Source organism: Mixophyes fleayi, chromosome 6 (genome assembly GCF_038048845.1).
Source record: "Mixophyes fleayi isolate aMixFle1 chromosome 6, aMixFle1.hap1, whole genome shotgun sequence".
Classification (NCBI taxonomy): domain Eukaryota; kingdom Metazoa; phylum Chordata; class Amphibia; order Anura; family Limnodynastidae; genus Mixophyes; species Mixophyes fleayi.
The window spans coordinates 175,276,470-175,292,873 of record NC_134407.1 but is presented as its reverse complement, the minus strand read 5'-3'; the positions used below and the strand labels follow the sequence as shown (position 1 = coordinate 175,292,873).

Sequence of the window (16,404 nt, the reverse complement as noted above, 5' to 3'; positions counted from 1 at the left end):
ACGGATATTATTCTCTCGCTGGACCTGCAAATCCAGTTCATTTCCTCCAGCAGTTAATTGCTGTTCAACAGACTGATATAGCGCAACCCATATGTAAGAATAAAAATATATTTATGTGTGTGTCGTGGGTTGGCATGATTCAATCAGAGGGTCATCCTCTTTACAAAACCCTGCTTTCTCTGGAAAGAACAGCAGCTTTGCCCAGCAACTAAAGAGTGAACAGAAGGGATTTCCTTCAAAACTGTCTTATAGACACGGAAAATAATACTTGTCTGTACATGCAACGTGAGTCTGGATTTAAGGGAGAGTGGGCCACTCCACCCCCAGCTGCGGATTACTCGCAGCACGTTCAGCACCACCCAGAGAGGACAGCTCCCACTATCTTGCCATTGATCTGGATGCTGGCTCTAGAGGAGAGGCTGAGAGGGAGCGCACGGAAGCGATCTGCAGCCTCTGGCATCCACAAATTACACCTGTGATCTGTGACCTTCTTGATGACTTATCAAAGCTTTTTTTTTTAAGGACGTCAGAGAGCTGGTGCTGGATTGAAGTAGTCACTCTTAACAGTTGTCGCTGCTGACAACTCCTCTCCTGTGGCACATGTTTAGTTTGGAGGTGGGGGAGTACAGTTGGCAGCCTCTCTGCACTGCTTTTCCCATCCCTGCAAATCCCTAATCCTCGCTTCATCGTTTGTAGGATACACTGGAATAACCGGCTCCTGGTCTCACAAAGTGTTAAAAATGAACCACAAGATGTTATTGGTATTAAATCAGAAGCCGGAATACATTTCAGCATTTCCACTGTTCTGAGATTTGCTCACTTAAAAGGACCTTTTATTACCGGAATCGCCTAGAGGAACTTTTATTATCTAGTGACTGAGAAGAGACAACTGATTTCAAGATGCCGGTCAGAAGGGGGCATGTTGCCCCCCAGAATACATATCTGGACACTATCATCCGGAAGTTTGAGGGACAGAGTAAGTACTTTATAAATACTTGTCAGGTATCCTCTGATATTACATACAAAGGCTTTAAATCGGTGAACACAAGCTGTCAGCCGACACATATAGAGTCATCGTCTAGAATTAGCAGCGATTTGAATGAGAGGCTAAAACACTAGAAAAATCAACAAGTAATTAGCAAGCGATGCATAGTAAACACAACAGACGCTGCATCATGCAAACAAGACAAGCAAAGATAAACACAGATAGGGCACCAACAGACACAAGCTGCTTGTACCCTGCTCCCATGTATATTGTGTGATAAACACACAGATGCCTGGGATTGGAAATTAAAGAAATACTCCTCTAATTAAGTGTTTGCTCCTCAAGTGCTTTACAGTGAATACACAGGTCTGGATGCCCAGGAAGATTACATTGTAAAATGATTGCACTATGGCAGTGCTACTTTGGGATGCTGATAATTCTACCAAGGCTGGTGTGCCAAGCAGAACAAGAGCGCAGCTGGTAAAACATGTATAATTTGTTATATGTACAGGCCTTTGATTCAAATTGAGCTATTCTAATTATTTCACTGGTAATGCTAAAATGGAACACAAATACGATTATACGAGTATATTAAGTGAAAGGAGATTGTCACACTCATATGTCCTGTTATAATATGTATGTACAAAACCATTACATTTTTACCTAAACTTTTCTAGTTTTAGCAGCAGATCCCACAGGTTCAATGCCGCCTCTAAGCCTTAGGCAACCAATACAAACCCAGAATTTCCTATTTTGCAAAGTAGTGTTGTATAGTATACAAATGTAGCCCACATAATCATATAGAGCAGGGGTAGGCAACCTGCGGCTCTCCAGGTGTTGTGAAACTACAAATCCCAACATGCCTTTCCACCTATCTGCTGATTATCGACTGGCAAAGCATGCTGGGACTTGTAGTTGCACAACACCTGGAGAGCCGCAGGTTGCCTACCCCTGATATAGAGGAATATATATTTTATGTATAATATACATGTGTCATAAATAATAATTGAGCACTTGGAAAAACTTGTAACGTGATTGAGATTCTAAAAATTGTATTACATTTATTTAAAGAAGACTGCAATCCGCGGCATTTCAGTACCCTACAGTGGAGAGATTACCTAGTTCCATTGCAATGCCCAACCTTATGCTAAATAGTCCTGCTATTCCTGAGTGAATGATCATATATCACATATTGGTTGTTACAGGTAATAAGGGTTTAGATTTTGGATAAATAGATCTAGGACATTTGTTTTTCTCTGTAGAGTGTAGTTATCATGATATACTCTTTAATATGTACATAAGAGTACTTTCATCAGAGGGTGACTTATGGGAAATTAAAAAGAGTGTATTTACTTTCTGCCCTTTTATGTGAGATTTTTATACTTACTAACGTGTGACCATGTCACCCTTTGAGGGTTGCCAGATTGTGTCATTAGTCTAAAAACGTGCTCCACCTCTATTGTGGTTTTTGGAAATGTACATACATATCTGTGTTATGGCACCAAATCAAGTCAAGGGGCTAGATTTACTAAGCTGCAGGGTTTGAAAAAGTGGGGATGTTGCCTATAGCAACCAATCAGATTCTAGCTTTAATTTATTTAGTACCTTCTACAAAATGATAGCTAGAATCTAATTGGTTGCTATAGGCAAAATCCCCACTTTTTCAAACCCACAGCTTAGTAAATCTAGCCCAAAATCTGTAAACTCCCCTCACATAGGACTCGCACCTTCTATTAAACTATAATGTAATTAAAGCTTATTATTTCATGACAACTTTTACTACAAGTGTTCTATTTGTTTGGTGCTTGTTATATCTGATAACTTTGGACACTTAAACCGTGAACTTTGAAATTGTAGATTCTACTAAACTTATTCTATGTATCATGTACAGTTAATGGACACAAAAAATAAACACGAGTGTGGTGAGTTTGGCCCAACTGTGGTTTTCTGGTCAGTAGATTACATTAGATTATAAATTAGATTGTAAGCTCTAGTGAGCAGGGTCCTCTTCCATTACCTGTAACTTTGTCTCACCAGCTGCACCTCTTCCTTGGGCTCTCTGCCTATTGACTACACTCCTCCATTGTCTTTGCACCTCTTTCAGGAGCTCTAAACCTGTTAGTTGTGCCCACGCTAATGGGCACAGGTTCTGTCTGCGCTGAATACACTCCTTGCACCCCAGTTACTGTGCTGAGAGTTTTGTGTTATATGTTTACTCTATTGTACTGCTGAAAATATAAGAAGATAAGTAATGTAGGCGCTAGGTGAAAACCAATGTGTGATATGTGCAAAAATGCAACAAAGCGAACTATATAATTATAATATACAGCAGGCTGCTTCTCGTCCTTAAGCACTTATTTGGATTTGGATTGTACTGTTATACTGTTCCTCCTCTGTATGACACTGCGGACCTCATGTGGTGCCCTATATATAAAGGTTAATAGTAATAATAATAATAATAATAATAATAATAATAATAATAATAATAATAAGTGGGTTTAATAGGTAAAACTGACATGGTATTTGCCACCATTGACTTATAACTCAACTGATCACATGACCTCTGAGCTGCATTCTTTAGTAATAATCAATGCTATTGCTACAAGTCCAGCAAGAGAGAAGTTACAGGTTGCAATATATATCATATGAATCACAATCTGCTTGTCAGCACAGTACTGTTGAGGATAATGACCTCTTACGCACCCAGTTCATATTACACAGCTAAATGTATTAAATAAATCAATTGAAAATTTGTTTTGACTCGAGCTTTGTATTACAGCATAATTATTATAAGGCTGATGAATGTCTGTCCTCACACTGCTGCCTTTTGTGATGAAGTATTAGGAGTTAATAAAGACTGTTGGTAGTGCACACTATCAGGTTGGACTCTTGAACACAGGAAGAGCTGTCAAATTATTCCCAAACAATCGCCCCATTGACCCACCTGTAAATCCAGACCTAAGGGCCACTGTCAAGTCAAACATAACATATGTTATACAGCACACACATCGTTTGGAGGCATCAAGTAAAAATCACAATCCAAATAATTTCTTGTGTCAAATATTGTACTGGTTTCAACTAGACTTGGGGCTCACAGACAGCTCCTTGAGAATGTGTATTGCCTCTATTTTAAAGTCATTAATATACAGTCATAGTGAGAGATCAAGGGCTATATTGACTCAGTTGCGGGTTTGAAAAAGGGGAGATGTTCCCTATAGCAACCAATCAGATTCTAGTTAGGATTTATTTAGGACATTCTATGAAATGACAGCTAGAATCTGAATGGTTGCTATAGGCAACATCTCCACTTTTTCAAACTTGCAATTAAACATCCCCCCAAGGCTTTTCTACTTTACCCACATCAGCTTTGAATCTAATAGACTTTCAGTGCAAGCCCCATTGAATAGGCATGTGGCGTTTTGGGATACAATGTCCCAAACAGTTAACCACTAGAGATGTGGGAGTACTTCTCAGAAAAATATGTGTTTTTATCAGCATTTTTTCAGCATCAATACATGCGTGCCGCTTATGATCTGCAAGTTTACCGTATATAGTTAATGTGTTTATTCTGCTCCTGGTAGACTTCAAGACCAAGCTCATAGGAAAATAAGTTACAGGACAAGACAGCCAGGTCTATGGCCACTTATGCCAGGAGAGAAGACACTGACCATCTTTTTCATATAATAAAGCAGATGTAAGACATTAGGATGTCCCTTTACTTTGCACAACAGAAGCATTGTCACTTTCATGTCAATCCCTAGTTGTTAATTAATCCTTTTAAGGTAGAGCTGTGATTGAATCACATTTCGTTAAGAACACCAAGCTCTCCTTTGTCTGCCAAGCCCTCCCCATCCTCTCCATCCTATGGCCTGGGGCACACAATCTTGTCTTGGCACCTCACAAATTATTCAGTAAGTTTGGGTGAGATGCTGTTGGCAGGCTTTTACTGTGCAAATCAGAGAAGATACAAAAATACCTTGATTTATGAGAGAAGTCCCTGTTGACAGAAAGAGTGATTCTGTGTGTTACTATTTACCATTTATAGCTTAAAGGAGATCCTGTATAAACGGTGATGAAGTGTCTGTGGTTAGAGAAAGAATTCACACAGATAAAAATATCATTGGCATTAAAGAACAGTATTTAAACGCAGCAAATTCAAATGAATAAATTCTTCCTCATACTATGCGTGAAAGGGACAACTCAAGACTACCCACTGGAAAGAACACTTGTACAAACAGGAAAAAGACACGTGTAAAATAAAAATATTTACATGCGTATGTTGAGTTGAATGCATCCAGATAAAAACCAGTAGCATTTGCACCTTGCGTACATCAGGCATAACAAATGTATTTACTAAAGCTCCACAATAATGTAGAGATGTAGATTTGGCTTGAACCTGTTAGAAGTAAATGCTAGTAGCATTACCCTATTTGTGCTACAATGTTTCAGATTCTCAGAGGGCTCTTGGGGGCATATTCAATTAGCCACGTTACTCGCAAAAGTAACGCGTTAAAAGTATTACTGGTATTACGGTAATTCTAACCCGGATTTCAGCTCACAGTTTCCTGAGCTGTGAGCAGAAAGCCTGCGTTAAAGGTACCGTAATAACGGAAATTGCGTGCACTATTACCGTAATAACGGTAATAGTGCGCAAGCCACGTTACTTTTGACAGTAACACGGCCAATTGAATATGCCCCTTGGAATAGTATTGTGTTATTGATAAACTACATGTATGATTTTATTTTGTTTTTCATAATGTATTTATAAACCAATTGGGCCATTCATCAAGGCTCGCATACTGAGTGCAACGTGCGTTTGTTTTAAAATGCACGGAATTCAACCATATGTTTGCGCAAATTCAACAAGGAAGTGTCATATACACAACAGAGAATATTGTGCGCAGTTATTATTGAATGCCAAAATCACATTTTCAAAATAAAATAATTCAATTAATTAAATTTATTAAATTAAGTTAAATTCAAACACCTGTTGTTATTTTTTCATTCTAAACAATCAAATGGCGACCTTGTTCTCTGCAATGGTTCAAATGGATGCATAAAACAGGGGAGAAGTCCATACACAACCAGTCAATCAGAAGCAGCCAGCTAGTGCTATCATAGTCATCATTATAATGGCATAACTTTACACCAGCCCTCAAGCGCCCGCAAGAGATACACGTGTCCACATCTATTTGTGTTGCAATTAAGAGAACAAGCATTGCTAGACTCATCCAACATTTCCTGCCCACCCTTGTTCTGCCTCTCCAGGTGTACAGAGATGTAAGTAAATAGACGCACGTCAATTCTAAATGAGCCTCATTGTCTGTAAGTGCATTTTTAGCTCTGCACAGAGAAGCCCATGCGAGTATTCCCAAACTGCACATTTCTACATACGAGATGCTTTCAGATTTCACTTTGTACTTCTTGCTTCTAGCACTGCTGCTGGTGCATTTAATGTTCTTATCAATGCAGGACTTTCACATTTTCAAAGTTAAAACCTATCTAGGCACACCTAACAATTGGCTGCATTTCATTGTTCTATAGGTTCATTTTAACAATGATCTGCCTCTGGGGTGTAAAGCTTTGGATAGGAAATGTGCAAAATGTGGCACCCGATTGGACAGGATGCACAGCCATCCAGTCAGAAGCTTCAATCACTGCACACCTTCCATCTACACAAGTTTATCTGCACAGGGTACTTCCAATTCTCTGGAGCAGCAACTTGTATGCTTTCAATGCTACCAAACTGCACTGTCTGTTGATGGTTATTAGCTGATTTTGGGGGTTCCAGAGCTTAAAGTGCAAAAATGTTGATAATGGTGGACATATACTGTTATTGAGGAAATATCGGTTTAAAATTCCTGTTTGAGACTTTACCTATCTGTTTTCCTACTACATCTTAGTCTATTAATGACTTCTCACACATGGATTGGTTCATTTGTCACTGCAGTACCCATCCTGGTGTATCTAATCTGATGTGACTGGATTTATATTGTTTAGTATAGACACTCACACCCTACTCCGTTTCCTTTCCTTCCCCTACCTATGTTATTTAAACAGTTAAAATGTTGCCATTTTCATTCTTGTACCCAATGTGGATTTCTAATTCCAAGTTATTATGATTGTGCTACAAAGTTTGTGATTCTCAGAGGGCTCTTGGAAGAGTATTGTGTTATTGTTATACTACATGTATGATTTTATTTTGTTTTTCATAATGTATTTATAAAACAATTGGGTCATTCATCAAGGCTCGATACTGAGTGCAACGTGCGTTTGTTTTAAAATGCACAGAATCAAGCATACGTTTGCCCAAATTCAATAAGGAACGGATCTGAAGATACGTGCGCTGCTGAATTCCAGCGTAGGTCTGCTTAGTTCTACTACACAAGACACTGTAGGATACGTCCGATGCCTATGTGGAATATACATTCGCAAAAGAATGCAAAAAATGAATGACAACTGTTAATAATATAGGCATTAATGACACAAAAATATATATATTTATTGCCTAATTACATACATTTATTAGGATGATCTTAATGTCTACTGACCATAAAGTACATTTCTACAGTTGCTCCTGTTTGCAAACATGTTATAACATGCATACGAGACTGTCATCACTAGTAATCAGGACTTAGATTATCCCTCTACCTGGAGCAAGAGATACGGCAGAAAACCAAGTACCTTTGAGATGCCCAAAGCTTCTATCGGAAGTTGCTGCGTGCGCTCGAGTTCGGCACACCCTTACTGTACATTCACTAGGGGTGAACGCCCCTTTCCCACCCTATTGGCTCCAAGAACTTGTAAGCTGTAGTAAGTGTCCTTTGCATACGAAGATGATTGTTGCTGCGTTTAGTTGCGTACATGCGCAGATTAAATTTGCGGATTATACGCACAAAATCTGTATTTACATTCCATAATGATTCAAAGTATATTGCAGGGAAACACTTTAAAGAATAACAACATACTAAGCCGAATAAAAAATAGAAGTATAATAAATTCTGCAACATTACTACTGTAATATATTATCTGGCATAAAAACTGCTGCAGCTAGAAAAAAAAGTCCTGAGTTCAGTTTGTGTAATTAGGGATATGTAGTGAGTTACAGAAATGTTGGAGCATTTAACATAGAGCTGATAGAGATTGATCTAATAATGGGTCAGCTAAGTTCGAATATCCAGAACATAAAAAAAATGAAAAACATAACAACAGCAACCAAAAGACATTAGGCAGAACAAGAAATTGCTTTTTATGTAATTACTTAATGAGTAATTATATTGTTGGATAACTGAATTAAGATATTTCACTCTATTGATCCGGATTGATCTGCTTCTTATTACTGGGGATGTATGAACAAAGAATGTGTCACTCACCAACAATGAAACTGATATGGGTGAGTGAGTTGTTGACCCTTTGTATCTATTTTTGTTACATCTGTTACCAATATTTGTCCTGATTGCTGTCATAAAGAAGCATACGTATAAATCAGTGGTGCATGTGGCTCGGAAGGACATTTTTTTGTAGCAGATGAGATACAGGGCGGTATGTATCTGTTCCAGTTGTACCATGTCCTACTCTGACTGGGTCTCAGCTATTTATATAGGGGCAGCACGGTGGCGTAGTGGTAGCACTTCTGCCTCACAGCACTGGGGTCATGAGTTCAATTCCCAACCATGGCCTTAGTTTGTATGTTCTCCCCGTGTTTGCATGGGTTTCCTCCGGGTGCTCCAGTTTCCTCCCACACTCCAAAAACATACTAGTAGGTTAATTGGCTACTATCAAAAAAATTTACCCTAGTCTCTACCTGTCTGTCAGTCTCCCTCTCTGTCTGTGTGTGTGTGTGTGTGTGTGTATGTTAGGGAATTTAGACTGTGAGCTCCAGTGGGGCAGGGACAGATGTGGAATCAGTGGCGCTATATAAATAAATGGTGATGATGATGATGATGATGGTGATGATGTTTCCTAGTCCAACCCCACTGTGAGACCTTCAGTGAGGTCAGGCTGGTAGCACATGAATGAGCTCACAGTAATACAATAGTGTGTCACCAAACAGATGATAGCAAACCGTTATCAAACATTTTATCTGCAGCATCCTTTAATAGGACAGGAAGTGTGTGGTGTGCATAGGAACAACAAAAAGCAATCCATGACAACAGATTATCTTCGGTTCTGATAATTTTCTGAGGATTTGAGTGTTTGTGTATGACTTTCACTAATATATCTTTCATACAAAGCAAATACATTTAGTTGTCATTTAACATAAAGTATTTTACAACAAGATGTTAATCATACTCCCCTATGCTTTGGACGCGTTGTAAAAATGTTACTTGCAAGTTTCTCAAAAGCCCATGTAAAGGTCAGCACAGCAGTCAGTGTTTTTCAAAATTTGGTGTGCAATATAAAGAGTACAGGCAGCGCAGGGCAGCCATTTTAGCTGCTGAACCAATATTCATGAGGCAGCAGCCTATCAATTAATTAGAAATCAGGGCCTTGTGAATTTTGGCTAAGTGTCTATGTGAGGTCACTTGTTTCTAATTAATTCATACACTGTGTTCTCATTAGAGATGCTCAGATTTGGTTTTCTGAATTCCGAGCCCACCCAAACTTAAGGGATCCGAGTAGGCTCGCAAGCCGGCTCGTTACTTTTGCGCGTCCTCGGATCTGTTGCGGTTTTGGATTCCACCAGTACTTCCCTCCCCAGGAGATCCAGCACCATTGCTCACAGAGAAACAGGGGTATCAGTGTTCTTGTCACTCTCCAGTCTCCAGTGCCACTGCTCAGTGCCATTGGTCATAAAGAAACAGGAGGGGTAACAGTGTTCTTGTCACTTGACAAAAATTGACTAGAAATTATTGGAAATTAATGTTATTGAGGTTAATAATAATGTAGGCATAAAAAAGAGACAAATTTTGTGATTTTAGCAAAAAAAAATAGGGATCCAAAACCAAAACACATGAGGGCAGTTTTGCCAAAACCAAAGCCAAGCCAAAACCAAAACACGAAGTTAATCCAGATCCAAAACCAAAACCAAAACACGGGGGTCAGTGAACATCTCTAGCTCTCATAAAGTGCCACAATTGCTCTTTCAATTCATAACCAGTTGAATCTGCTCTGTGACGGTAATGTTAAATACTCTTGCTATGAGCCTAATAGGGGATGATTGTAATAAGCAACCATGCAGTGTCCTGTGCCATAACCCCAGACCACAGTAAATAGCTTTGGGCTTACATGGATTTTCTGAGTGAGCCAGGCATGTAATTTGGCCATTAGTTGGCATTGCATTCATTGTATTATCTATGATGTGATCTAAGGATGATATTTAATTTTTAATGTATATATTGTAAAATAGATTTTAAATAGATTTTCAAATAAAATAGTGTTTATTGTACTTTAAATCAAAACGTTTAACACAACATATTGATTACAATAAGAGTATTTTATTGAATTTCATGTCTAACATTGATGTCTCCAGGTCAAGAGATCCCCTGTAGAACATTAGAAATTTCACAAGGTTAGACCAACATGTAGCCAATCACATAGCTGGGCCAACCTGTAGCCAATTACTGCACTACAACATTCAGAGGGTTAGATAACCACTTAGACCAGTGGATTGCAAACTTTTTCAGTTCAAGGCACCCTTAGGGTCTTCATAATTTTTTCAAGGCACCGCTAAGCCAAAATAATTACCAAGTAGTCCCCCGCCTTGCTTACCACTGGCCCTGGCTGAGATCTCCAAGGCACCCCAGGGAGCCTAGGCACACAGTTTGGGAACCACTGACTTAGACAGTCAAGCATTAGTACATTCACATTGCTAGACAACACTGCAGCCACTCAGAGCATTATAATGTTGAAGAGCATAAAGACGTTAGCATCACAAACATTAACCCCTTTAACACAAAATGGTATTTAGAAATTACATCTGTCAGTAGCATGCCACAGGTTGACATTTTTAAACACAATGGCATAGTTGAGGGGTTTGTGTTCCTGCGTCATTCCTCATCTTTCAACCACGGCTGTCAATAACAGCTGTCAAATGCAGCTTTGGGGCCAGAAACTGTTTATTTGGTTCTGCTTGTACAATACGATAGCAGCAGAGCAGTTCCACATTGTGACAAGAAATCCCAGTGATGTTACCATTCTACCAGATCCATGCTCTAGTGGAACTGTTACGGTAGTAGCTAACATATATACAGTGAAAAATCATGGAAAATGGGCCTGGACATAGATTCATCTTGAAAGGGTTGGAGAGAGTTTAGAGGTTAGAGACACCATTCAGGAGAATGTGGCCAACTTTTTTGAGGCATGAGGTGCTTCTCTCTCTCTCTCTCTCTCTCTCTCTCTCCCTATATACACATATATAAATATATATATATATATATATATATATATATATATGTATATATATATATATATATATATATATATATATATGTATATATATGTATATATATATATATATATATATATATATATATATACTATATATACACACACACACACACACACACATATATATATATATATATATATATATATATGTTCAAACCTATATCTTTTATCAGGCTTGTTTAAGCTGATTGTAGGAGGATATATAGGTATGCATGTGCAAAGAGCGCAAAAATAAATGCTCACGGGTAGACTTACTGTTCTGAGCTGCATATGTGCCCTTCTCTTTAAACTTAAGAATCTTCTGTACCTCTGAGAAAATGCATTGTTTTGTCCTGATTCAATTTGGTAACATAGTTTATTATATTTTTCTCTCCCACTTCTTGGGTATATGTTAGAGATGTTCACTGCCCCCATATTTTGGTTTTGGTTTTGATTCTGTATTCGGTTTTGTTTTTGTTGTTTTGGGGTTTTTTAAATGCTAAAAAATGCTAAGATCACATAATTTGGCTCCCTTTTTGTTCCTACATTACTATTAACCTCAATAACATTAATTTCCAGTCATTTCCAGTCAATTTTTTGTCAAGTAACAAGAACACTGCTACCCCTCCTGTTTCTCTGTGAGCAATGGCACTGGAGACTGGAGAGTGACAAGAACACTGTGTGAGCCAATGGCGCTGGATCTCCTGGGGATGGAGGTACTTATGGAATACAAAACTCGCAAGATCCGATGACGCAACGATGATGATTTGCTTCGATTCAGATCCGAGGAAGTGGGAAAGTCGGTACTTGGATTGGCGATGTTCGGGGGGACTTGATTTTGTGGAAAACCGTGTCTGAGCATCTCTCATATGTGTGAACGGCTATGTCTCCATCTCTTTTTGGTTAAGCAGGAGTACGTGTCAGGGGCATCCATTAGCCACCAAACTATTTGCTTTGCCATTGAGATGCTGGCTTACCAGATATCTGAGTGCTAGCGATCTATCACCCTGTATGCAGACAATGTTGATATTCCTGGCAGATGCAAGTACATTTCTAAAACTTTTTTTCTGGTGGCTGAGGGCTTTGGTCATGTTTCAGGTCTTAAAGCAACTGGACCAATGTAATATGTTCCTGATACGGAGGAATTGCCCACAGGCTGCTCTGTAATCACATTCTTTGCATGTGCACGCTCCCACTTTCTTGACATATGCAGAGCACTTTCATGCAAATAATGCTATGCAAACTGTGATATTACTCACTCTGCCCTCTGTGTAGATCCACAGCATCTGGGTGTTTGACTTTACCAAACTTAAAATGATATTACTGTGCCTCATTGAGCCCCTTGGGAATGGCCTGTAGAATTTTTTGGAGGAAAAGGTGAGGCCCGGACCCCACTGCAGGGTCTCCTAGGGGGAAGGACAAAGAAAAATGCTGCATCACTTTACCGACGCTATTTATATTTGTTATATGACATATACATTGTGTGGGTATAGACTTAGGGACTCTCTCTGATTGGTAATTATATATCTCCACGTGGTTGATCACATCTCCTTAAAATAAATTAAGTTTTGGAGAGGCTCCAGGTCTGGTATCTATTATTGGAATGGTAAAGTATATATATATCAGGTTCTGGGCGCTGGTAGGTATTATATATATCAGGTTCTGGGCGCTGGTAGGTATTATATCTATTATTAGAATGTCGAATAGTACAAAGATTTTGGGTCACCAATGCGCATTGTCAGGGTCACTGGGCCGCCGTGGGGGCCAATTATTCCCCGATAGGCCCCGACCCTGATTGCTCCCCTCTTCGTTGATGGGGGAGTGGGTAACTCCGTTCTTACTGACGGCACAGCGGGCTTGTGGAAATGTAATGTGTGTGTGGTAGGTGGTGGCTAACTAATGGGTGCTATTTTGTTTGTGGGGTGATGTGGGGCAATTTAATTTTATAGTGGGGACTATTAATTTAAGATGGGGTGGTTTGGGGCTTGAATGTGGGGCTGAGTTTGAGGAGCATGAGGTCTATTTATTAAATGTGAATATGAATTATTTAATGGCGGTGACAGTTGCGGGAAATAGGAATATTTATTATATGTAAATGCTATTCATTTATTGCTGGGGTTGTCGGGAGGTAAATAGGTTTATTTATTAAATGGGAATACTATTACATTAATGTTGGTGCTGGAGGAAGGCCTAAGTATTAATTGTGAGTCCTATTGCTTTAACGCCGGGTCTGGTTGGAATTTTCGAAATGTATCCATTTTTGTTCCAAATAGGGTCCCCAACATTCCAGGATCCAGACAAGCCGCAACTAAAGAAACCAGCAGCCACAGGTGGTGACAAGAATAGGTAGGACAGTCTCTCAAATGTTCTGAGTCTAGTGGGACAATCCTGATGTTTGGTGACTGTTCTGCCCAATCTAAGGGGCAGGTCAAGACTGTGTTCTCTTTGTACACACACTGCATTCTTTATATACTACACTATGGTGCTAGCTGTCCTTCATGGGCTGACCACTCCCCCTCTAGTGTCTGGTCTCACCTCTTTGATGGCTGGCCACACCCCCTCTGGTGGCCCCCTAGCGTTGCAGTCCCCCGGTGGGCCCTTCATGCCCCAGTCCGACACTGCACATTGTATATAGAGGCAGTCTCCCCGTTACTTCCTTTGCTGTCGGGGTAACTATATTTGGGCTATCCTTGAAAAGGGTGATGGTAAGGCTGAGTCTGCAATATTACTAACAATGCACTAACCACGTCAGGGCAACCCAAGCCCTATATGGATGAAGTGATTAACATATTAAAGTGAATGCACCTGCCAGAGGAGAGTCCCAACAAATTATAACAAGCAAAGAAAGGAAAACTGTCTTTACTTTCACTTCAGAAATGAGACCTCTGCTATCTTGGGAAATGTAGTATTATTACTTAAAACTATAGCAATATTAACAAACTACCCACTGGAAACTAACAGGATAAACAATCTTAAAACAATCTTTCACAAAGTTGCAACAATAAAATGTAGCATATACACTTCATACTCTTTATTCATAGATTTGTCAGGGAGGATAATAAATGTGTTAGATAGCTGTAGGGAATAAATCCATCCTATTAGGAAAGCATACTGTAGAGACTATCAGTGATAAAAGTAAATAGGCATTCTCAGAGATCATTTTCAACACTGCTGATATAAAAGAGATTCTCCCCGCTGTAACACCAGTCTCCTAATGTAATGTGCTTCCCAATACGCAGCTTATATTTATGGCACTCACTTAGAGCCTACTTCAGGGCAGTCTCCTTTGTGCAGCTGACTGCATTGCTACAATGCCGAGCAACTTTTATTTTTGGTCTGCTTCAACAAAAATCGTTCACCACTTTGACAGTCCAATAGTTCTTGAATACAAATAGCATACAGGTAACTTGTAAACTTGTGTGAAGTTTAGTAATTCTTTATAACTTACGCGTTTCAGTGTCTTTGGACATTTTCATCAGAAGGAAATGACTGAGTATGTTCCAACTCCAGCCTTATAAAAAACAAAGATCCTATCACAGAAGTCTTTTATTTAATCAACACCTCTATTGTAAGTCCTCGGATTCTCAGCACAATCGCTCTATACACATTTATTTGTTTTAAGACAGCATGGTCATTATTAAATCACAGTATAGTGATTTGTTCTATATTTAACATAAAGTTACATAGTTTGCAAATAACATACCCAAATTTTTTTTTAACCTTATTACGAGTCCATATATACAATTCAAACTGTTCATTAATAACTTCTGACTTCTCAATCTTTGGCTTTTTCAATATAACCAAACTATGTATTTTAGAACAATAATATGGATTAAACCAAAATATACAACAGATTACGAATATAATTACCAATATATTGCACAGAACCTCCAAAAAAACCTAATATACAAAATCTTATCACAGATCTTAAATAAGCATCCATTTGTATGAAAAGTGACTCTACTCATTAATTAATTCTTGGATTCAAAATGATTCTCTTAAGCAAAGACGACCAAACATGTCTCCCCTTCTTAGTGTAGCTTTAATATGTTCTATTCCCATCAGGGTTAGACTAGCTACATTAACCTCATGATGTTCTAAATAATGTCTTGGAATACTATGATCTCTTTACTTTGTTAAAATATTCCGCCGGTGTTCTAAAAATCTAGTTTTAAATGTATGGATAGTTTCTCCCACGTATTGGTACCCACGTAGACATTGTAATACATATAATACATCTTTTGTGTTACAATTTATGAATGATTTAATTGGAAAACTTCTTTTCGTATTTTATATTTCAAAATGATCTCCTTTGAATACAATAAACTGACATGTGATGCATCTTTTACCTCCACATTTAAAATTGCCACTCAGTCTATGTGGAAACCAACTGTCCTTGTTATTATTTTTAATTAATTTGTTATTAATTATTTTTCGCTCAGATCTTTTCGTCCTTGAATAAACTAGGGACTAAACAAACCCAGGTTTTTTCGCCTTTTTTAAAAAATAACAGAAGCCTCAGAATCTATACAATTATATAATACAGAATCTACTAGCAAAATATGATACATTTCTTGAACAATTATCTTTATAGAATCAGATAATCACATTTAGCTTTACTACAATTTCTGGTTAATAAACCATCTCTACTCAGCATCCTTATCTCAATTAATGATTGATTTAATAAATGCTCCAGGTATATTTTATCTTTAAATGTTTCCAACAGCGATTTAGCCTGTATTACAAATTGTTTATCATCAGAGCAAGTCCTGCAGATTCTCCTAAGTTGTCCTTTTGGGATATTCTGCAGCAAGCTTTTGTAATGGCAACTATTGTAATTTTAATAATATTTGAATCTACTTCCTTTTGATAGGAAGGACTATCTATAACATTGTCTACTATTGTAAGGGTGATATCCAGAAAATTGATAGTACTAGAACTATATGTGTGAGTGACAGTGAGATTATAAGTGTTGTTATTCAAATAAATAGTAAATTGTTAAATAGAATCTATGTTCCCCTTCCGAATGAAAGATAAGTCGTATCTACTGT

General features: G+C 38.4%; 1 protein-coding gene across 1 annotated transcript in view; it reads left to right on the top strand.

Annotated features, from left to right (window-relative positions):
- The first annotated feature begins 333 nt into the window (after positions 1–333).
- Positions 334–16,404, top strand: part of KCNH6 (potassium voltage-gated channel subfamily H member 6) — a 211,043-nt gene continuing 194,972 nt past the window's right edge. Inside the window, exon 1 of the mRNA XM_075177361.1 lies at positions 334–976. Coding sequence (XP_075033462.1) covers positions 901–976 — 76 coding nt within the window. The 5' untranslated portion in view covers positions 334–900. The remainder of the gene's footprint in view (positions 977–16,404) is intronic.